Genomic DNA, 23,567 nt, shown 5'->3' with positions numbered 1-23,567 from the left:
ATTTCCCATGTCATTTTTATAAAAAGAATCAACCACAATTTATACAATTACAAACAATGTTTTATTGACAGGTTAACTTAAAGATATTTAAATATTGTCCACATATATCCTTGGCATAGGTTTTTGTGAAGTTTGGATCTTGGGACCAGTGAGACTGAAAGACAACGAACAACCCTTGACCACCTACAAACATCTATCGTTCTTAAATTCAGACTACAAGTCTCAAGGTTTCTGCAAAAAAGGGATTCCTCTGACAACTCTAATCAAGGCTTTTGTTACAGGAAGTCATCCAATGAACAATTGTAAATAGTGCACCACTTTGGATGATTGGCAAGTTCATAGTGGCATTCATTCTGCATCATCTTCATTCTAAACACTAAACGTCTTCAATATGGTTAGATATTCAAATCAAGTTAAAATGAACTTAGAGCTTTTGAACCGGTTCAGACCTCAGACATACACACTGTTCATAAATCATCTACCCAATCACACATTCAGCCATATGAGAAACACTCATCTGTGTAAATCAATACATTTCCTTTTCCTTTAAAACACACATATACCTAAACAATGCCCAATCCTGCCCTTTCCCCAAAAAGAGGCTGCTGCTGTGTCAGTGCTCTTATTGGTTCAGTGCAGCTCCTAGTCTGAGGTCAAGCTGGCCATCATACCGTCCTGCAGGTCCAGGCCAATCAGAGCTCACCGAGGTCACACCTTCACGGCACTCCAGACAGATATGCGACGCATAGAGCACACGTGACACCTCTAGTCTACATCACAGACACTCAAATATACAATCTAGGCAGCACATTCCTATCTGAAGGTGCCATGAGGGCCAACTCTCCTGGACTCCAGGCTCTTGGTCAGTGGAACTCCTCTCACGTTTGTGCGTATGTCAGGGTAGAAGCAGTCCAAAAATGAGATGTGAAGAACTTGTGGCGGGGGTGTGAGCTGGAGGGATTAGAGGTGGTGGTGGGGTGAGGATCCAGAGAGGGCCATGTTGTCTCGGGTCTTGAGTCTAGTTCCTGGGCCACCCAGCTTGGACACAGGCTGTCTCACCCTACCCACCACCTTTGGATGTGGTTGGGGTGTGTGTGGTGGGCTGGAGGGAAAGGTCATTCACCTGCCCCCTGGACTTCCCAGTAAGAACCTATAGAAGACAAACAGTTACCTGATACCGAAAGTCTAGTGGGGTGTGTGAACAAGATAAACAGCAACACGTAATCCACCATTTCTCTCTGTGTTGATGTACCTTATCACTATCGATAGACCCGCACCTCCTTGCCTAGCACCGGCCTCTACTGCTAACTACTCACCACTCTCCACGGGCCTTTACAGCCTCGCTTCTGACCAGCCTCTTATTGTCACCAAGGGGGGCTGCGAGGGCACGGAGCACCCTGGTACGGAATGGCATCACCTGGCACCAGGGGCAAGGGGAGGAGCTATTAACGACTGTGTCATAACACGCCGTGGGAGCGTCATTCAGGTGACCGTGTGACATCAGGAACGTCGACACCGGGACTCGGAACCAAGATGAGAGCGAGTCTTACCTCGTGTTCGGGGAAGCGGGAGACGGCATGGATACACCGCAGTGAGGCCATACGCACTTTCTGTGATAGGACAGAGACCGTCAGAAAGACTCTTCCATCCAACACAGGCATGAAGAGTTGGTTGAGTGAGTGAGTGAGTGAGTGAGTGAGTGAGTGAGTGAGTGAGTGAGTGAGTGAGTGAGTGAGTGAGTGAGTGAGTGAGTGAGTGAGTGAGTGAGTGAGTGAGTGAGTGAGTGAGTGAGTGAGTGAGTGAGTGAGTGAGTGAGTGAGTGAGTGAGTGAGTGTGTGTGTGTGTGTGTGTGTGTGTGTGTGTGTGTGTGTGTGTGTGTGTGTGTGTGTGTGTGTAGCCCCTACCATGGCCGGGCTGGAGGTGAGGGCCAGCAGGCGTGAGACCAGAGCCTCCAGTTGGGTGACCAGGGCAGGGGGGGGGTCTAGGAGGACAGGCTGCAGGCAGGACAGGGTGGACAGCTGGACGCCCTGGTCAGGACACGACAGGGCCTCCAGCAGCAGGGGCAGGAGCTGGGAGCACACAAGTCAAGTCATCACGGAAGAAGAACAAAACATGAAAAGAAAGCAAAGCCGCTAATCAGGAACGAGGATCGTCATGCGTTCTGGATCTTTTTCTCCCCCATGTTCTACTTCGTAGTTGTGTTTGACGGCAAGTTCAACAACTCTACAATCAGACCTCCTGTCCACTCTGGTCACTCACCGCAGGAAGCTCTGAGAGCTGGACCTCTCTGGGCAGGTTGTTGACGATGTGGGACAGAGCCTTCAGATAGCAAGACTTCTTCTCTGGTGGATCGAGAGAAATGGGGGAGGGGGAGAGAGAGATGGAAATACACAGTATGACATACAGACACCAATCGTGTATTTCTCTGATGGCTGATGGATAACGGTATGGCTGGTACCTGCTGGGGCAGAGTTAAAGCCCTGGACCAGCTTGGCAGAGTTCTCAGTGAAGAAGCGCTGGCGGTACATGATGCGCACATCCGCGTGGCACCCGCGGTTCAGAACGTCCACGGAGTCACTCATGAGGAGAGAGAAGCCGTCGGCCGCCAAGGTCCCCAGCTCAGAGTCACTGAGCAGGGAGAAGAGCTGAGGGCGAGAGACATAGGGTCACTGGACTGAGTGCGAGTGTGTACGCACCCTGGTTTGTGTGTCACTGCGGGTCTGTCTTAGCATGTGTGTTTAGGCCTACGTGTGAGTGTCCTGGGTTGCTGGTGTGTAAGCGTGTGAGTGCATGTGTGTGTGTGTGTGTGTTTGGAGCGCGACAGCGAGCCTCAGATCCGTTACCTTGTCCGTCAGGGTGGTTGACAGAGGGTGGTATCTCAGCAGCAGGGCCTTGGCCACCTGGAGACAACACGAGCATTCAGACACTGGCATGAACCCAGCCCTAGCTACAGCAGCAACGCAGCACAATGGACAGCAGGTCCTCAGAGAGACGCTCCCAGTCTCAGACACAAGGTCAGTTCACAGGGATGAAAATCTCTGTTCTGCTGCCAAACGGAAAAAGGGATCCGAAAGCCCGTAGCTGGGCATTGTTCCATTTCTGGCTGTGCAGTGGCAGTCAATGATGTGTTTGTGCGAGGCCACAGAGGGAAATGGAACAAGACATATGAGTTTATAGTGGTGTGAGCTGGTACGGGTCCGGAGGCCCAGAGAAGGAGCTCACCCACAGCAGCAGAGTGAGAGCCTGTGTGTGCTGGGGAGAGGAGGGGGAGTCCAGCTCTGAACACACTCTCTTCATGGTCCTCTCTATCAACGACTCCAGGGAGTCACCTGTAACACACACACACACCGAGAGAGAAAGTGAATACGGATTCACCTCAGAAACCAGAGATCCCTTGTTTCGTCACAACCTTGAGACTTGTCTCAAGTCTCAAACGTTCACGACACACGCGACAAGCCGTAAGGCCCCCCAACTCACAGCCTCCCGGACAGTTACCTGGAGGGGTTTTGTTGACTAGGCCTGCGTAGCACTTGGCAGCAAAGGTGTAGGACAGAGGGTGATTGTTGCTACAGCTCAGCTCCTCCAGCTCAGCCAGCAGTCTGTCCATCTGGGGCACCTCCACCTGCACACACACACACACACAACATGAAGGACTACATCTACCAAGAAACAAGTTATGAACTGCCTTTGTGTCATTACATAGCATGTGAGGACGGAGGCCGGGAGGCGTGGGGACAAGCGGACTCACACTCCTGGGCAGAGAGCAGACACAGGCCATGAGTAGACACACCATCTGGGACTGGCTCCAATACTGGCTCTGTTTCTGGAAGACAATGGCGCCATGCATCATTCAGTACCATGAACACGAACACACGGTCGACAAAAGCCCACAGGCGTGCTCACCTTGAGGAGCTGGATGTGGTCCGGAAAGGCATTGTCAAGCAGGAAGGAGACGTCCCCATCCAGGAAGAGAGATACTGCCCTGGATGCAGTCTGACTGGCCAGTCTGTTGACATGGTCATGAGATCAAGGGAGTCAAATAAAGGAAGGAGTGATTATGAGAAACAGAGAGACACAAAGTGTGTACTTACGCGGGCTGTAGCCTGGCACAGGTGGTGCTAATGACAGGGACCATTGCTAAAATGATAGACTCCTCCACCAGAGGACTACGAGGACCAGCATGCCCTTCACCTGCGCACAACAGAGGAGATCATTGATGTTAGATTCTAATTGGATTCAAACCAGTTCACAGCTCAAACGACTCCCTTGATTCCTCTTAGTCACTCCTTATATAAATGCATGTAAATAACTACTCTCTTTTGAGAGGAAAAGGCGAGGGCAGAGGATGAAAAGTTGAAAGATTTACCTTGCAGGGCTGCTTGCAAGGCCAGTCCCAGCAGGCGCGGAATGATGATGTCATGGAAGACGTGACTGGTTTCCTCTGTGTCCTGCGCCTGCTCTGCTATCCTCTGCAGACTGTGACACACCGACACCACCTCCTCTGACGAGAAACAGCCAGAGCCTGGAGGCATCGTCATCGTCAACAAAATCCTCCTCTTCGCGTGTGATACTGAGTCGCACAATACGTGATGAAGTGCCTGTGCGCGTTTGTGCACGTGTGTGTTGTAGATACCTGTGTGTGCGGAGCTTAGAACCTGCAGCAGGACTGGGGTGCTCTCCTGGACCACACTGGGCTGAGACGACACCGCTGCCAGCGCTGACACACACCGCTGACGCACTGCATGCTGGGATGGCTCCTGGGACAGAGTGGAGCCATCACCGAGGGCCATGGGCTCTGAAGGCAGGACAGGGAGATGGTTACCTCAGGTATTTATCTTGTTATATTAGCCATCGTTGAAACAAGCCTGGGGTTGGTTGCAGCAGGGAGGGAAATCAATTTGAAGGCATTGTCCTTTCATACAGATTTAACCAGAAAACAGGAGAGAACCTGTAAATATCTGGTCCTTTAGACGAGGCACCATGTTGGTGATGAAGGCAGCAGGGTGTAGCTTGGCTAAGGATCCTGCACAGTCCAGCACTGCTACACTGAAGGCCCACAGAGACAGACAGTGTGAGAGAAGACAGAGAGAGAGGAGAAGAATTATGTCATTATGGTGTTTTGTCATCAGAACCTCTTACAGAACCAGAGCCCACACACAGACACTAGGTCTCACCTGACTGTGGCATCAGCTTCTTCAAGAACAAGCCTGGTCAGGTGAGCTACAGCCTGCTCCACGTCTGCCTGCTGCAACAGACCTGGGGGACAGGACAGAGAGGAGAGGGAAGATGGGAGAGAGAGGAGAGGGGAGGGGAGAAGAGAGGGATACGGGAGGAGAAACTAATGAACATTCCCTTATTTTAGCTGAGAAACAGATGTGGAGCCTACCTAACGGCTGTGTTCGTATGAGCTGGTGTAAACAAAGGACTAGTCACCTGTGTGCTGGGCCAGTGCAGTGAGCACGCGTGTGGCCGTGACCTGGAGCCCTGCGTTGCTCTCTGTCAGCGCTGAGAACACAACACGACAGAGGGACGCACGGAAGTCACTCAGTACACTCTCATCTAGGAGGGGAGGAGAGTGAGAGGCAGACAGGGAGACAGAGAGAGAGACAGAGACAGACAGACAGGAACGGAGAAAGACAGGAGGGAGCAGAAACAGGGAGGGAGAAAGGCAAAAGGGTTAGAAAAGGACATGAGACAGGTTAGTAATCAAGTCACACAGCTACAAATCAGAAATCTCAGAGCCTTCGGGAGAACCAGCTTAGTTGTCAAGAACAGAAAACAGTGCTGCATTTTTATCATTCCAAAAGGATGATTTGCGATTAAGTGTTCTCATGCTTGGCTGGGCAAGTTCTAACAGTGTTCATCCCCAGAGAAATCTCTGAGGTCCTGCCACATGAGTCACTGGTAGAACACATTACACAGCCAGAGGCTTCTCTAAGGGTATAGAGAGAGAAAATGAACGTGATACAAGGTTAGGGGAGCAACACCACCCACCTTCCGTGTTTAACTGGCCAATCTTGGACGGCTGGACAAAGCCCTGTACCACCTCAAGCAGGGTGCGCCTATGAGCGCACTACAGATTGGAGAAGGGGGGGGGGGGGGGGGGTCACATGATTAGCATCAGACAAAGCCAAAATTGTCACTGATTTAACCATTTGAAACAGATGTGCTGCCCCTACCTGGGTGCGGTTGTTGTACTGCTCGATGAGGGAGGGCATGACGGCGGCGGCCACCCTGTAGCTGGCCCTGTAGGAGGCGCTAGAGGCAGCCTGCAGCAGCTTGGCACTGGGCCACACCAGCTTGAGGTCCGGCTCACTCAGGTGGTGCTCGCAATCTGCGTGGAGAAGACACGAGGCGCGCGTGTGGGTGGAGGTTCTGGTGGTCTGGCATGCAGGAAGGTTGGTTACTTTGTGTAAGCATCCATCTGCACTGAGCTGCCACTGTAGAGGAGTCGTATAGCTCTCACTTCCTCTCGAAGTGCAAACCTCCTCTGCAGTACACAACACGTCAAAACCACCTTTGGTGCAGAGCGTGTTCCCTCCCCCGGTCTCTGTGTCTGGGACACAGGCAGGGAGAGACACTAGCTACCTTTGATGACCTGGTCCAGAAAGACATTGAGGGAGTCTTCAGAGTCAGAGTTGAGGACGGAGCGAGACAGACAGGAGGTCAGAGCACTGAGAGCTGATAGGCCGGTGGACTCCACTCTCTCGCTGGCTGTCTGGAACACCTGCGAGGAGGAGTAGGGGAACCAATTACAACCCAGCTGCATTGAGGTCAAAGGTGCTTTAACCTTACACTTCAAACGTAGACCCACAGTTCCTGAATTGGTTTACACTCCGACAGTTGTTGTTCAAATAAGTTAATGAGAATAAGGTAGAATAAGAATATTGTGGTTCTTCTAAAGGGTACCTCTCTGCGTAGCGAGGCCCACAGCCCTGGGAGGTACTCTGCCAGATCCTTATATTCATACACAGACGCACAGGCGCTCTGCAACACAGATGCCAAACACATCAAGAGCCTCATGGGCACCAGAGACAGACTGTTGGGTGGTATTGGGTGGTTGGGGCACAGGATGTTCAAGGCTGAAGCTTGTTCTCACCAGAGTCTGTAAGGAGTCCAGTTTGGCACTCTGAACATCCGAGTCCAGCTTCTCGATGATCAGCGGCAACAGGAACTGGAGATGCAAATTGTAAAAATACAAACAAATCATATCTATGCAGCTCGAACCCACAAGCATGCTGGCGCGCACAATGCACACCCTTTTTCTTTGCCTTTGTTTAATTTCCTTACACACACACACATTACAAATCAATAGCTGTATTGTTGATACATATTCTATAGATCTCTTCAGCTGTAGCAGCTACTGCAGTCTTGGCTACAGACTTTTTTTCTTCTCCTGCCCTCCCCTTCCTCTCTCTTTCTCTTGACCAGTCTCTTTGGCTCTGCTTTTCCCTCCTACATAGCTTGTATCCCATTTACATCTCTACAGTCTGGGCACTGTGTCCCTGTCCTGACCTCTGCAAAGCTGGGGGTCCCGGTCAGCACCGCCCTCAGGGTCAAAATCAGCTCCTCCTTGGTGATACCATGGGGGTCGTTGGGAGGCTAGACACACACAGACACACACACAAACCTGGATTGTTATCATGCTACAAGGCATGAAAATAAATGCCCACTTCAAACAATTATCATCATATTCAATTTAAAGACAAAGGGGAAATTCATGAAGTCACGATGAATCTGAGGCTTTGTGAACCTGAGGAGAAACAGTTTCAAGCCATTTTTTGAATTTCAGCCAAGTGGTAGTCTGTTAGTCTACCGTCCACCGGAACACACAGACAGAGATAGACATTACGTCATTGGCTGATCTGGAGTTAGTACCCAGCAGCTGAGTAAACAGTCACTCACAGGGCTGAAGTCAATGGGGAAGTAGCAGGACGTCACTTCAAACAGCTCCTCTGTGAATTTACCTGGGAACACAGACGCATACACGTCACATTACAGCAACATCCTTAAATATAACTAACACATATATATTGGTTCAGCCACATCACATGTTCCAATTTGAACTCTGCTTGGCACGGTGTGTGTGTGTGTGCATGCTCATCTGTGTTTTCACCCAAATCGTAATTCCTGTGGATGATATTCCGGGCAATCTGAAAGGCTAGCAGGAGGTTACGTGGGTCCCTTTCCCCATCCATTGATTGGACAAATCCAAATACAAAGTCTGCCCCCAAACCTTTCAACTCTGTGGAATGAAAATGGGACAACAAATGTGAATTACAGGCCCCAAAAGGAAAAGATTCATGAAATATGATTTCCTTTTTTATAGCAGAATATTTGTATACCTTGTTCTCTGGATCCCATGAGGTTGATAAGCATGTTGTAGACATGAGCTCTCTCTGCCAGCATCAGAGACTGACAGAAAAAATACACACACAGAAACATCATTTTGCTATACATTGCTACTTTACAGTTCAATTATGTTGACTAAATATGTTCAAATCATCTGCAAAATGATTACTCAGCATTAAACTGTGTGGAAACTCATTGTTGTGTTAGTTCTACCCTAAACCCTACCCACCAGGGAAATATAGGCCAGCTGTGTGAGCTTACCTGCACATGAACGTCCTGAAACAGGGACTTCAGCATAGACACTGCAGACCCAGGAGGCAGCACTGTGCATTTGGTCTGAAAGAGGGTATTTCAAAAATGAGCATATGCATGTTATGCCACACACCAACTCTGTTTTTTCATTTTTGCAATTATCTTTATGTCAAATTGCACATATAGAGCGACATTATTCCAAGGAATGAGTTAGCTGATTCAGTGACTGACCAGTGCTTTCAGTCCCTGTAGGGCATGCGGTGTGATGACATAGTGGTCCTTCAGTCTATTCTCGTAGAAGGCTATAAGAACTTCCACTTTGAGTCCAAAATAAAATAAATGGTTAACATTTTCAGTACACGGGATCACATCATTTAATGCACAAACAGGTAATTAGATAGGTTTGCAAGACATATTTAGGTACCAAATGCGTGGGCACAGAGCCTTTCCATCTGTGTGTGTGTGTGAGGGATAACCAAGAAGTACTATACAACAGAGTATAATACAGTATAGGGTTTAGAAGCATAGAGCATAGTACATTAGAATATAATAGAACAGCAGACCTTCCTGCTCTGAGAGATCTGCATAGCACTCCTGCAGGACCTGAGAGAGGAGCTGGACTGCTCGTGCTCGTGTCTGGGGCTGGGAGCTCGTCAGACTTAGTCTACACAGGGAGGAATGGAGAGGATGGGCACAAGATGTTTACAGATGCTCAGGCTGACCTCTATTCAATTACACACCAACATACTGTATTGTCCATGGAATATCATAAAAGCCTGGTTTAGTGAGAAGCATAATAGAGAAGTTCTCCCACTGACATTCTACCAGGTACAGAACGCAAATACAACAGTATTGCATAGGGACTTTTACTGAATTTTTAAGAGGAAATTACAATACTATACATATTACCCCAGTGCTTCCACCAGCTGTAGTATTGTGAACTTTCCAGCTTTGATCCCTGATGAAGAAACGACATTTTCATTTTAGAATCACTAAAAGTCCTAAATATGTGACGGTAGAACTGTTCATAAAGTCAGACTGGATAAGGGGTCGTGGGGATGTAAGGGCCAATAGTCCATTGACAGCTCATTTCAAAAGGCTATAAAGTTAGCTAGCTAGCTAGCAAGCACACTGGCATGTAGGCTATGAAATCTACAGTCAAACATATCTAGCTGGCAAAAGAAGCTTCCGTATGCAGACTAATATATAAACGGTGCACATATATATGTCAAGCTTAACAGCCCGACGTTAATGTCGGTGGCTTGGCAGCATGCGGTTGCATACAGGATGTAGCTTCCTAGCATGCTAGCTACATAGTTTAGCCTGCAGATGTCATGCTGGGCTGAGCCTAAATGAACATCAGTCATGCGGCATGTGCGTATAACTGGCAATTGGCTCTCCAAATCTGACCCTCGAATGAAGTGGCTGGATAGATTCGCTACCTGTGGCTGTGTCTTCTGCCTTGCTGTCCTGTTGTCCCGATACAAATTCTTCTACCAAGCCCACTAACAAGGCACTGTCCGCAGCCATCATGAACAGCCTTGGTGGTGGTGGTGGTTCAAACTGAATTGAGCATGCGTAAAAAGTTGTTGCCGTGAGTTTCCCAGCTCTATGATATGATGCTGTTCTCAATAAGTAACATTACAATGTAACGGTTCTGTGTGACAGTCAATGTATGCTCTGTATGTTGACAATGTCAATACAACATTTAGCCTATGTCTGATTTTGATTATTATAATACGTTGTTTCATTATTTATCTACATTTAATGTAATGTATGTCATCGAATGAATTAAAATATGTGCTGAAATTATAGCAACATATAAACGTCATTGATGTAATTTCATACGATATTTCCATTTATTACCGAGGATGCTTCACGGTACATCGTGACGTAACATAATTTGACACTTCCAGCCCTGGGCACGCGCAAGCGTGAAAAGTTAATATTACCAGATACCCTTACCAGGAAGGGACCAGGTGGAAACGAGAAAGGCTTGGAAAACTTTCCTCGGCTCATGGACATTTTGCATACAATTCTAAAGTCAAATTTGTGTTTCACCGGGTGTGCCGTTTTCAAGGTGGACGCCAGCGCAAGGAAGTTTGTTTACTAGCAGTAGCTTTCCCTATGGTGCGGAGTGCGGACGAGACATAGGTAGAAAGGGAGGTAGCATCATGCTAACGGGCTAACTTGTATAGTAAGCCTGTTTAGAAACGGTCTTGTAAATTATTATGACATTCATTTCGTAGCTGGCGTTGCAAATCTTCCTGTGCTTGTTATCAGCTCGTTATTCAGCTTGCTCATTGTTCTGCACGTGAAGCTCGGGACTTGGTCTTTTGGAATGTTGGATCGCATCAGACAATAATAAACCACTGTAGCTAGGTAGCATTTGTCTGGCTAGCGAGCTAGTTGTAGCTATTTATCATGTTCTTAGCTTGGTGCTGAAATCACCGACAACCAAGTCCTGCTGTTAATACAAACACCTTTACCGGGTGTTTGGACTTGGCGATTCTAGTTTTATATATTTGGCTAGCAGCGTCAACCATTCATTTTGGAACTAGTGCTCGCTAGCCAGTGGTTGGCATATGATGGGGCCCCTAGTAGCTACATAGTTAGCCAACTGATCATTGCCAGTGAATAATATGGGAGGATGTGTAGGGAGAGAACGTGAGGACACACAGGGCCATGGCTCATCTCGGAGTGGTGGAAGGGGACACAGGAAACGTGGAGGTAAGAAATTCTGCCTTTAGTCGTCTTATACAAGAAAATTCTCCAGCTATACCAGACCTTCACCTGAGCCTGACTGAGCGGCGCTTTGTTTCAGAAGGGGGACGGCGGCAATTGCCAGTTTGCCTAGCAATAAAATCTAACACCTTGTATTGTAAAATATTTTCCGAATGTAGGCTACTGTCATGTGACTCTACGAGGATTTCAGCCAGCTACAGGCCATCGATTCTTTTTCTCTGAAGTTTGTTCATGCATGTCGGGATCTATGGCTGCAAAATGGTTAATCTCCCCTCCCCCATCGTGCAGGACGAAAATGAAGCATCAGTGCCTTGTTTCCTGTTAACTTACCACCAAGTGCCATCTCTATATAAAGAATAAAATGCACAGAATCGCATGCATGGTTATGGTTCTTGAGCAAATTTAGATTTCAGTTTCTGTTCAGTCAGTGCAAGTACATTACCACCAGGACTGAGCTCTGTAAGGATAAGATAAATAGTGGCTGTCAACAATGTTGTGCTCCTTTGATTTTGTCATGACTGATGACATCTGAATAACATCTGAAGCACTTGGTGTAAAATGTAAATTCATCAGATGGATGGCACTATATAGTTTGAGAGTTGGCAAACTTTCTTAAGTTGAGCCATCATTCATAAATAATGATTCAGGGAACCTGGCTGAACATCTCTGACCTGCAGGCTGACTTTGGTTGTCTCTGACAACCAGTAAAGCCCTGCACTATTCTATTCACAATGTGCCCTTCTGGAAGCTGTGGTGATTGTAAAAAAATAAAGCCCACAAATCTTGCTCGCTCACCTCAAATCATTACCTCTCTCTGAAGGGTAAACTCATAGTGATCTCAGACCAGGGCCAGTGGATATTGTAACCCAGCTACCTCTCGCTGCTAGTGCCTGGTACAGGCAGGTAGAGTAAAGGCACTCCCAGGCAGCGGTAATGAGAACAAGTCACATCATGTCCCCAGCATTGTCTACTCTGCCTGGACTCAGTGCACCAGGCAGGTAGACACACAGACTCAATATACTCAGTGTTGAAGCAATGTTGATGATATCGTTTTAGAACCCAAATAAGTCGAGACATTTCATAATGCACCTCCCTGTAGACTTGGTGTTTTTATAATTAACCTGGCAGCATAACTTTTACATTATTACCTAGCTGCAAAGGTGAAAGAACAGGCTGTTGCCTATTTGTATTAGCCTGCATGAAGCAGAAAGTTAAGTTAGGGAAACATCTAAAACATGCAGGACAGGGGGTCCCTGAGGACCAGGGTTGAAGACCTCTGGTTTATAGAATGTCTATCGATGGCTAGCCTCTCATGGTGGATATCAACTTGTGAATCTAATAAGCATCCTCCTTCACATTCTAGTTGTATAGCAAGGCTGAGACGTAGGCTAGGTCCATCAGTGTCCAGCTCTTTGAGGTGGGGCTAGTTGATATGGGTCTAGATCTAGGCCAGCTTTAATTTAACAAAATAGCTATGTGGTGGATGGATATTGGGCCGGCAATACACAAAGCAGAGTGTGGCTAGGCTTGATCTGTATCACCAGAATGTTGAGGACCAAGACTTTTGGAGTGTTTATGAGATAAATTACTGAGAAAATGCTATTGACAGATGCCTGTTTTCCATTTGGATACAGTTATATGTGGAAGTTAGAAATGATTTACTTACACTAGTAACAACATAAATAAACCTAAAAACGTCCCAATCAATCCTTCCCTTGCTTTGTTTTCAACCTATGTAGCCTAACCCTACGCTAAATATAGGCTAGCTCCAGTGCAGGTTGAAATGTCCTCGTCTACTTTAAGGTTTAGTTTAGCCTACATTGCATATGTAGGATAGAGGATGGTGAGTGACTGCCTACACTTTGAGTTTTTGCTCTCTGGTAAATGAGGCCCGGTGAGGCCTAAGTCCTCTTATTTAAAATGTTAAATGACAGCATTTTATGATGTGGTCCTACCCTGGAAACTAGGCCTATTTCACAAGCATTTCAGTTTTTCTGTTATGTTCTCATAACCTCAAAACATGTAGCAACTGTTACTAGCTCTGTATGACCAATACCCAGCCATGCTGTTGCTTCATGTCTGAAATGTTCCTCTTCTGCAGCAAACTAGGGTCAGTAGACCACCATGGGTTGATAACAGCCTTTAAACAGATTCCATTTGAATTGTTGGGTGATGTTGACAAAACACCACATTGACCCAGATCTTATGTGCTATAGACATCATCTTTTACCTTTTGTATACCATTGTTCGCTACTCAATCTTTACTAGTCATTTTGAAAGCTAGCATATTAGCTACAGCATTCCTTATAGCACACAAGCCCCCTCAGCCGCCCCCCAGCACCCTTCTCTGAGTGTTACCAGGAAGCCCCAACGTCAGACTTCTATCCAACTCTCCCTGCAAATCCTACACCGGCACATGTCCTGCTGATTACTCTCTGTAAGCTGCCTGCACTATAAATAATTTGTTTGGAGGAAAGGTGACCTTTCAGATACTTGGCAAACTGTCTCACGGTTGCGTCTTTCTCCTCCTTAACGATCCCTAGTTGTGTACTGGCCTGGTTGTCAATGGGCACGAAGCAGACTTCCCGTTCAGAGGTTTTGTCTCAACAAGGCTCATTAGAATAACTTTGTGAATCAGCCATCCTTCTCTTTGAGAAAACACTGATTTAATCACTGATGACTGGACTGGTTCCAGCTTTGCTGAGAAGGACATGCTTCCAGTCACATACGAAGAGAGTAAAAGAAGTGAGGACGTATGTTTCGGGGGTCAGATGGCTGAGTGGTTAGGGAGTAGGTTAGGGAGTCGGGCTATTAATCAGAAGGTTGCTGGTTCGATTCCCGGCCGTGCCAAATGACGTTGTGTCCTTGGGCGAGGCACTTCACCCTACTTGCCTCTGGGGGAATGTCCCTGTACTTTACTGTCAGTCGCTCTGGATAAGAGCGTTTGCTAAATGACTAAATGTAAACGTTTCGATTGTTCAGACAGGGCCCAGGCCTGCTGTGCTGGATGGAGCTGCAGCTCCCTGAGACCTGTTGTTGTTCTAGCCTGGGATGGGCAGGGCCAAAGTCTCACTGTGGTGTGGACTGTAAAACTTAGCTGCCTGACTTTAACACCTCATCCACTCAGACCCCTCCTTTCATAGCAGCACTGTTAGAACTGTGCGCTTGTTTCGAGTGTGTCCGTATGCCTGTGTGAGCGTGCCTCTTAATGTGCCCGTGTGTGGCTTCCCCTTATCTCTACCCTATGACTTATCACCCTTCTGCAGACACACTCACCCTTCTGCAGACACAGACAGACCCACAGACAGACCCACCAAGTGTTTGGAGAACGTTATGTTTGTCTCCACTAGAGCAATGTGACTTGTCAGTTTAGGTTCTGGGTTTATACGTTTTGTAAAAAAAAATAGCTGATTGTAGAGAACATACATGTCACCAGTTCAGACTCACCAGTTCAGACAAAGTCTCTCTGAGGCATGAAGGTCAGAGGACGAAGTTTATAGTGAAAAAAACAATATAACAGCCAATATTTTCAAACACTCAGGCAGGCACATGACTGCTGTCAGTGCACAATATAGAATACAGCAGGAACACATAGGAATTAAAATGTAGATATAATACATGACAAAAATTGGTCAGGTTGATTGCGATTAACATAACATATCACTGAGAGCCCATACACCTCCCTCGTCAGCCAGTAGTTGTGAAGCCCAAATTCAGCCTGAATCAACAGATAAACTGTTGCACCTACAACAAACTTGAATGACTAGAATTCTGTCATGTCATGGAATATGGTCTTGTATACAGTAACTTGAATATGACCGTGATTTAGGTTTTAGTTTTGTAGCCTGTTACGACAATTGCAGTCGGCCGACAGGTAGTTTGACATACACTTGACACACCCAGATGGTAGACCGATCAGTGACTGACAGACCCGGCTTGTGGCAGACCCTCCCCCCTATCTGATGCTGGATTACACAGGCTGCAGTGTCTGCTAAACCATGTATATTATAGGCACACTAGCCAGCCATGTGCAGCAGCCCAAGTATCTATCCCAACCATCTACCGTGACAGTACACTGAAGTGAGCCTGTTTGTCATATAGGGCAATTATTTTCAGGGTTTCCCGCAGAAAATGTGTTAGTTAAGGTCGTAGGGTGGGGTCAGACTGGGGGGAGGGGGGGCTGTTTGACATGTAAATAATCTGACCGTCTTACACTGTTCATGAAGGTGTAATTACTGTACTAGCAGAGTAGAGTGCAGCATGCAGACCATATGTTGTGTAAGCTTTACTCATGTATACTGACCCATACAACTGCTGTCTAAGCCTCCAGTCAGTGGAGGCCTAGACCTCGCGTCTTACATCTGGGAGTCTGTGATACGTTAGACAGACACTAATGGTCTGGTTGTTTGCACCGTCCCTCTCCAGGTCGTAACGAGCCCTTGAAGAAGGACCGCCCGAAGTGGAAGAGTGATTACCCCATGACGGAGGGTCAGCTGAGAAGCAAGAGAGATGAATTCTGGGACACGGCGCCCGCCTTCGAGGGACGCAAGGAGATCTGGGACGCCCTGAAGGCGGCGGCGGTGGCCCTGGAGTGTAACGACCATGAGCTGGCTCAGGCCATCGTGGACGGAGCGAGCACAACGCTGCCGCACGGTGAGCACACGCACACCTCTGACCCAGCGCTGACCTAGCTCTGACCCAGCTCTGACCACAGCTCTGACCCAGCCCTGGCACAGCCCTGGTCACAGCCCTGGCACAGCCCTGGCACAGCCCTGGCACAGCCCTGGTCACAGCCCTGACCCAGCTCTGGTCACAGCCCTGGTCACAGCCCTGGTCACAGCCCTGGTCACAGCCCTGGCCCACCTCTGGTCACAGCTCTGACCCAGCCCTGGCACAGCTCTGGTCACAGCTCTGGTCACAGCTCTGGTCACAGCTCTGGTCACAGCCCTGGCACAGCCCTGGCACAGCCCTGGCACAGCTCTGGTCACAGCCCTGGCACAGCTCTGGTCACAGCTCTGGTCACAGCTCTGACCCAGCACTGGTCACAGCCCTGGCACAGTGGACAGAGCTGCTTTAATGCTGACATACAGTGAGAACACACTCACTCTCACATGCTCAATAGCCAACACAAGACCCCCATATAACAGCGTTTGACCCCTGACCTGTGCGTGTCTGTCACCAGGCACCCTGACGGAGTGTTATGACGAGCTGGGGAACCGCTATCAGCTTCCTGTCTACTGCCTGGCCCCTCCCATCAACTTAATCTCTGAGCGCAGCGATGAGGACCCCAGCGACAGCCCCGAGCCCCCTGCAGCCCCCAAAAAGGAGTTCCAGCTCAAGGTGCCACTCAAACTGTTACTCTGCTGTTGATGGGTCCTGTTACCTATGTGATGGACTTAGCTCTGTGGGAAATACAGTATTTGTATATGCTTTGTCTATGCTGTATTTGCCTTTGTGCTTGCTATGTGTATTTCAAAAAGGGATATGACTACCTGGCAAGGCCGTAGCCATGGACTCAACATTGGAGGGGACAAATTACATTTTTTATGATAATTTCGGACAGCGTGCGTGGTTGCCTGTCGTAGCGTAGCACATTTATATTTTTATATCACTATATTCGGGGGGACATTTTGAACAGATTTGAATATTGGGGGGATGTGTCCCCCCAAATATGTATTATGATTACGGCCTTGCTACCTGGTATAATTTGAAGGAATCTCCTCATGAACATCTTTGAGAGCTGTTCTCGTCCTGACCCCGGGGGTTTGTCTCTGCTGCGGGGTTGTTGTCCTCAGGTGCGTCTGTCGACAGGGAAGGACCTGCGTCTGAGCGCCAGCATGTCGGACGCCATCGGCCTGCTGAAGAAGCAGCTGCAGGCCCAGGAGGACATCGACGTGGCCCACCAGCGCTGGTTCTTCTCTGGGAAGCTCCTCACAGACAAGACCCGGCTCCAGGACACCAAGATCCAGAAGGACTTTGTCATCCAGGTCATTGTCAACCCGCAGGCCCCCATCACTAACCCAACCACCCCCACCACCGCTACGACCCCTACGACCCCCACCACCCCTACGACCCCCACCACCTCCTCGACCCCCACCACCTCCTCGACCCCCACAGCTCCCACCAACTGAGCCCTAGAAGAGGAAAGGAGGGATGGAGGGGGCGGGGTCCGAGCAAACCCAGGATAATACATTTGTATTCATGTGGTTCTTGAAGAAGAGACTCTCTTTGTTTCTTCTTTTTGTAAATCTATAACTAAATGAACAACACTTATAAGGGAGCAACTCCAATGTGCTGCTTTTTATTCAAGTGTCCAACTGAACAATTAAAGCGTGTCCATATGTAACTGTAACCGATCGGTTCTCTGGCTGTTCAAGTAATTGGTTGGCCTATGGAACAGCCAAGTGAGTGATTTCAGAGGGGGAATTCTGCATTTCAGGTTGGGACTGCAACTCTCGCCCTCAACCCCATCCCCTTTCAAATTTACCAACCCAAATCACAACAGATCTCCTTTCTGATTGGACTAGGGCCAGTGGGAATCTGCTGCCCTCCTGCCTCCCCCTGCTCTGCTGTCTGCACTGATGTTAACTAGCTAACTAAGTGCCAATAGAAGGATCTCTGGCAGAGTCGTATGCGTTGGTTGTTAAGCACATCTATGTTCCTGGACTCTGCACTGGGATGCCTTTTGACCCCGAGGACTGGGGAGAGGGGAGGGAGAGACGACTTTCTCCCTTGAGGCGGATGACTCTTTGTTTTTCTCTCTCTCTTTCTCTTATCTTTTTTCTTTCTTTGTTTTGTAGAGAGAATCTCAACCAAGCTTTTTTGCACACTCAATTTTATTATACTTGTTGGTAGTTTGTGTGCCTTTCGACGACAGAAAACCAGACTAAATGGAATCCCTGGAAACGCTAGTTTTACTGCTCCGCCTTCTGTCACTAGATTCAGGAATCCACTGATAATAGAAATATAAATAATGGGTCAATGCAAACTCTACCGCTGCCTTTCATAATGGTCTATCTGTCTCTACCAGTTTGTTGAAGATGTTTTACTGGTGGTGTGCGTCATTCCTGTGGTCACATCCTGCTACGTGTCCTACTATTGTACAAGAAATACTATTTGGAATTATGGCCAATTTTCACATTGGTGCTTGATTGTTCATGCCTGACACAATGTAACACATGATAGAAAAATGCCAACTCCACCCACAGCTCCACCTAACACTCCAGGCAGACTTCCTCAAGGCAGAGGAAATGCTTTCAATCATACTTTGGCCTGCTCCTATGTTCCTCAGCCCTATCTAGTTCTGTATGCAGCGTACAGTCTGTTGTATGTGCCCAGCCTCCTTTTGACATAAATGTTTCCACATTTACATGTGAAGCTCAGAGTTTGAGGGAAGAGTTGTCCCTGTTAATCAATCACTGATAAAACCTAACTGTACTCATAGGTGCAAGAATGTTTCATTCACATCCGAAATACCTCTCAAAGGAGTTCTCTCGCCCTTCTTCTCCCTCTCTCTCTCCCTCAGTCTCTTGTTCTGTTGTAATCAAGGAGATGACAGGAGAGCAGGGTCATGTTTGCAGTTGTGATCTCTGTGAGGTAGCTGGTCTTCTCTTCTCCCTCATCACCTGCAGTCCAGGTAGTGAGAGGCGGACAAAGAAGGCACACACGCAGAGACGCCGCTCTGTCCACCTTGCTGTTTCACATTCAACTCTAGTATATGAGGCTGCACACGCATAGAAAACCAGATATGACTGGGGTCGAGACCAGGAGTGTTCTGGTCTAAACTCATTACTTTCGAGTTGCAATCCGACACCATGGTCCAGGATCACATCAAAAGATATTTGCTTTGCTGTTGAGAACGCATCTTCCTCACATTACTTTGATGTCAGCCCTTCTGCAGTCCTCGTTGTCTCTTGCCTGTGTAGGTTATTAGAAAAACAATTTATTCAGCTAAATCATGTTGTGGAAATAGTTGTGACTGAAAAGAAAAAAACAGACTTGAATACTTATTTCTCTCAACTGCTATGTATGTGCAATACAAAATAGACCTCATACTTTTTAACTCCATATTTCTGATTGCATTAGTTATGACTATTCTCTATAAGCTAGAACTGCAAAACTATATTCCTGTCCAGGACAATCACATCTTTCAACCGTTTTCTATGTCAGTTTATAGCCTTTATCTCTTTTTTGGTATATTTAAAAAGTGTCATCACCCCTCACAAAACATTTAATTGTACAGTGGTTTTGTTTTAGGAAGTGTCTTGGGGTATGTTTTAGTGACACTGGAGCCTGGTATAAAAATAGCCACCTCATTCTAATCAATACGAGAGATGGAAGGCTCGACTCTGGCTCCATCTCAGTTCACCACCCTGATTCCTGGACTGTGCACTTCCCCACTCCCCAGCCTGCATTGAATCACATACTGTAGAAATGGAGCTGACAAGGCCATAGGCCTACTGTTAGCGAGCCTTTGTCGCCGGGGGAGAACATCCGTCCTTGCAGAGAGTGAGTTAGGACAAAGTGTCAGGAGGAGGGATGGTCAGCCTGATGTGGTCTGTATAAGGGAACTCGAGTCTCACCTGTGTTTTTGTTCATCTTGTTCAAAGTGTGTGTGCCTGTATGTAAATGTATAGTCTGTATGACAATTGTTCAGCTTTTTGTGGCGGGGAATTGACATGTCATGTTGTGTGAATGCTCTCTTTCTCTGTCCATCATATCAGTTATATTCAAGGTACTGATATGGGCTCTCCAGACAGACCTGCCATGGACGTAACCTTGGTACAAAAAGCCATAAGGCCGTGGATATTTATTCTAGGGTTTTCTTTTCTTCTGAAGATGACTAAAAGACACTATACTGCTTTCCCCTCTAACTTCAACATACCCAGAAGCCATTGCAGATTAGTAAAGCGTTTTCAACAAGGTCGGTTGAGGAAGCTTCCTCTGCCCGACGGGCGACTCGGAAGAAAAACATGCAAATGTGTCTTTGATGAACGTCCCCAGGGGTATACATGTATAAAGATCTGTATATTTAGTCATTTTGGAAAATAAATACGTGATTATTATATTGAGATTTCTGATAATTAAATATGCCTACAATTTATTTTACAAGTGATGTGTAAATTTATATGCTGATTTCATTTTCAACCTTGTTTTTAACTGTCAAATAAAACTATTCGAGAAACATTTAGTAATTTCTTTGGTTCTTTGAAGACCTTTTAAGATGTGGTGGATATTGTAGGCGATACTGCCACCCTCTGGATATAAAATAACCCTTTACTTTCCTGTAATTGCAGTCTGCGTCCACAGAGTAGCAGTATGACCTAAACGTACCTCCTTAGTTCACACTGCTCCACGTGAAGGGTTGGGAGGACAAGTGCTACATTTCTGAAAAAAGTTGGTTGAGACTTCTTTCTCTTCATTTCTCTTTCTCTCATCCACTTCCATTCTCTAACCAAATACAGTCCACCGGGTGACTGAGAGGACAGCTTCCTCTGCAGTATGAGGCACTGCAGACTCAAAATGACCCTTGCTACACACATGCACAGGTACATTATAGCAGGACAATCCAGTTGGATTGCTCAGAACTTGTGTGTGTGTGTGAACATCTTCTCACTGTAATTTTCCAAACTTCCACTTAAGAAATGATTTCTGAAATTACTCAATTTCTCAGAAACACAGTACTCAGCTTCCTCTGATAGACTTGTGGGACAAACAGCTTGCGTGTTGAGCAAGACTTACTGTAAGTTTAGGGTCATAACGAAGGAGAGGTACTTTATAGTAATGGTGACCCCTCATGCCTCTGTTCTGAAATTACCCTTCTTAACATTCCCCCTCAACATTCTAATCCTTAATTCTAATCTGCAGTGCAGCTCATTTTCATAAAAAAAAAAAAAGTGTGTGAAAGCAAAGAGAGGTGAGGGAACTGGCCTTCATGGAGCACTCCGGGTCAGAGCGGCCAGGATAGGTGGTGGGTGGTGGGGCAGGGAGGAGGGTGGAGTATTCCCAGAGACACCGGATCTTTTGCTAACTGAGCAGCTCTTTGTCCAGAATAACAGAAAGCTCTGACCAGAATAGACAAAACCAAGCAATCCTCTCAGCCAGCCAGGTGACCTGCCACTGTGTGTGTGTGGGGTGGTGGGCGGTGTGTCTGTGTGTGTTTGTGTGTGTGTGTCTGTGTGTGTGTGTGTTTGTGTGTGTGTGTGTGTGTGTCTGTGAGCGAGCCAAGTTCAGAAGGGGGGCTTTAATACTAATCTGTTGGCGAGCCGGCTGGGTTGCTCACCTGACGATCATCCCACTCATCTACTTACCCAGCGCTCACCTGGTGCTGACGCTGGCTTTCGCAGGCGTAAACAAAGCAGGCAGGAACCTGATGAACTGTGGGACGACCAACATGGGCTGAGCTGACGTCACTGTGACACTGTGACAGCTGGACAAGCGCCAGTGACCTGTACATGAAGGCTGGTTGGCACAGATGTATCTGTGTCCTGTGTCTGCCTCTGGCCAGTACGTTCGAGTTCCAACCAACCAAGAAGGCTGTGGCTCCAATTATTTGATGCAATGGATGCAAGGTGTTGAGCTGCAAGATCATACTTCTCACCCCTTCCCATGCTCGCTTCATCCCGTTGAATGTCTGTGAGCTGATGGTCAGTGCCTCTCTAAAATTCATCCACGAGAGCAAGGTTTAGTTAAGCCAAGAAATGTCACATTCAAGTTTTGTGTGTGTGTGTGTATGTGTGTATGTATTGATTCAGTGCAATCATAACATGCCCTCCATTCCTTCTGCAGTCAGTTGTTTTTCTCAAAGAACACAAAAGGAATTGTCCATCGTCTCACTGCAGACACACTCTGTTTTTCTCCCACTTTCGCCCTCCCTCCCTCTCTCTTTCTCTTCCTCTCTCTCTTTTCATTTTTCTCCTTCACTCAAATCCTTGGTTGACTGAACACCTGATGACAGTTGGAGTCACCACACTCAATAGAGGAGCTTTCCAGACACTCCTGGCAGGCAGCTGCTGCTTGTCCCTCCATTGACTTTACCCTGCATGTGTCATGTCTCTCTTAAAGTATCTATGTCTGCCCTCCTCACCCTCTCTCTCTCTCATCTCTCTCTCTCTCTCTCTCTCTCTCTCTCTCTCTCTCTCTCTCTCTCTGTCTGTCTCTCACACACACATATTTTCTCTGTCTTGTCGCTGGCCATGGTAAGGTAAAACACAGCCAGCTCCATGTGTGTGTGTGTGCGTGTCAGTGAGACTATTCCTATCATGCTGTGTCCTCGAACCATGTGCATGCTGTGGAACAATTTTTCTGCTCACAAATGAAGCCAAGCCTCAGTCTCAATTCATCTCAGTACAGGTTCTCTGAAAGGGTTCCTAAGATCCAGGCTAGTTTCAAAGTTATAGACTGTTGTTTTAATGTTCAATTTGAAAATGGGAAAAACTGCATCTTAATATGCAATGCCTGGTTTGTGGGGGTGCACCTCTTCCTCCCACCAGTAGGGGTCAGCCTGTTTTGCTTCCATTCCAGTGACACAGTGAGGCTCGGTCTGTGCCACACAAGTCGCCCCCAGAGCCCCCGAGGTTGGCTTGGCTTGGGCAGCACAAGAGGGAGGAAGTGAGCACTGGAGAGAGGGGGAGTAGGAAGAGTGGGATACGGAGGGGGAGAGAGGGGAAGGGAGGGGAAAGAGGGCTGAGGGCAACGGTGGAGGGGGCTTTGCCACGTTTGCATCACATAACTGTAATTCTATTCAGAGCAGGGCAGAGCCGAGTTGTTACCTTCCACTGCTGGACTTAAAGTTGAGTAAACCTTGACGCAATACAGTATGTACAGCACAACCTCCCTGAATGGAAAATCTCGATTGAAACGGATGAACAAGGAGGCCTTCTCATCTTGCATTCAGGACATTCTACATGCATTCTAACTAATCTTAGGGAAGGGACCGTGTTTCCAACCCTGAATCTTCAGAATCTCACCCAACTGCCAGTTTTAGAATAAGAGCAGAAACATTTGTATCCAGTGGTATTCATACATCTTCTCATGAACCATTGGTCCTCCCTGACTCTGACCCCTGTAACTCTGGAGTGGTGGACATTAAATCTAGTTGAATAAGTTCATGTGTGTTGAACAGCTCCATCCAAGTTCCATTCCTGATATTGTTACCTTGGAAGATGTTGCTCAAACATAGAGCCTTGTTTCTCACACACACAATCACATACACACAC

At 47.4% G+C, this 23,567-nt stretch overlaps 2 protein-coding genes across 2 annotated transcripts; one reads left to right on the top strand and one right to left on the bottom strand.

The window, feature by feature from the left end:
* Positions 1-38: 38 nt before the first annotated feature.
* On the bottom strand, positions 39-10,186 carry mms19 (MMS19 homolog, cytosolic iron-sulfur assembly component). The gene is made up of 31 exons (XM_084669533.1): positions 10,047-10,186; positions 9,514-9,562; positions 9,168-9,268; positions 8,836-8,921; positions 8,614-8,688; positions 8,346-8,415; positions 8,117-8,245; positions 7,906-7,967; positions 7,516-7,602; positions 7,100-7,174; positions 6,910-6,987; positions 6,589-6,727; positions 6,180-6,334; positions 5,995-6,073; positions 5,434-5,559; positions 5,175-5,256; positions 4,949-5,046; positions 4,634-4,795; positions 4,367-4,522; positions 4,092-4,191; positions 3,904-4,006; positions 3,749-3,823; positions 3,496-3,622; positions 3,223-3,329; positions 2,844-2,900; positions 2,459-2,645; positions 2,260-2,342; positions 1,905-2,069; positions 1,551-1,610; positions 1,317-1,417; positions 39-1,150 (listed from the first exon to the last, which is right to left on the bottom strand). The coding sequence occupies exons 1-31, from the start codon at positions 10,135-10,137 to the stop codon at positions 1,120-1,122; spliced, it is 3,096 nt and encodes a 1,031-aa protein (XP_084525659.1). The 5' UTR covers positions 10,138-10,186; the 3' UTR covers positions 39-1,119.
* A 347-nt stretch (positions 10,187-10,533) lies between these two features.
* On the top strand, positions 10,534-20,533 carry ubtd1b (ubiquitin domain containing 1b). The gene is made up of 4 exons (XM_084669552.1): positions 10,534-11,334; positions 15,775-16,002; positions 16,532-16,689; positions 17,145-20,533. Exons 1-4 carry the CDS (start codon positions 11,247-11,249, stop codon positions 17,478-17,480), a joined length of 810 nt encoding a protein of 269 aa, XP_084525678.1. The 5' UTR covers positions 10,534-11,246; the 3' UTR covers positions 17,481-20,533.
* The last annotated feature ends 3,034 nt before the right edge of the window (positions 20,534-23,567 follow it).

This window comes from Hypomesus nipponensis, chromosome 13 (genome assembly GCF_054491055.1).
Source record: "Hypomesus nipponensis isolate SF chromosome 13, ASM5449105v1, whole genome shotgun sequence".
Classification (NCBI taxonomy): Eukaryota; Metazoa; Chordata; class Actinopteri; order Osmeriformes; family Osmeridae; genus Hypomesus; species Hypomesus nipponensis.
The sequence above is the reverse complement of the archived record's forward strand: the minus strand, read 5'-3'. Positions and strand labels throughout refer to the sequence as shown.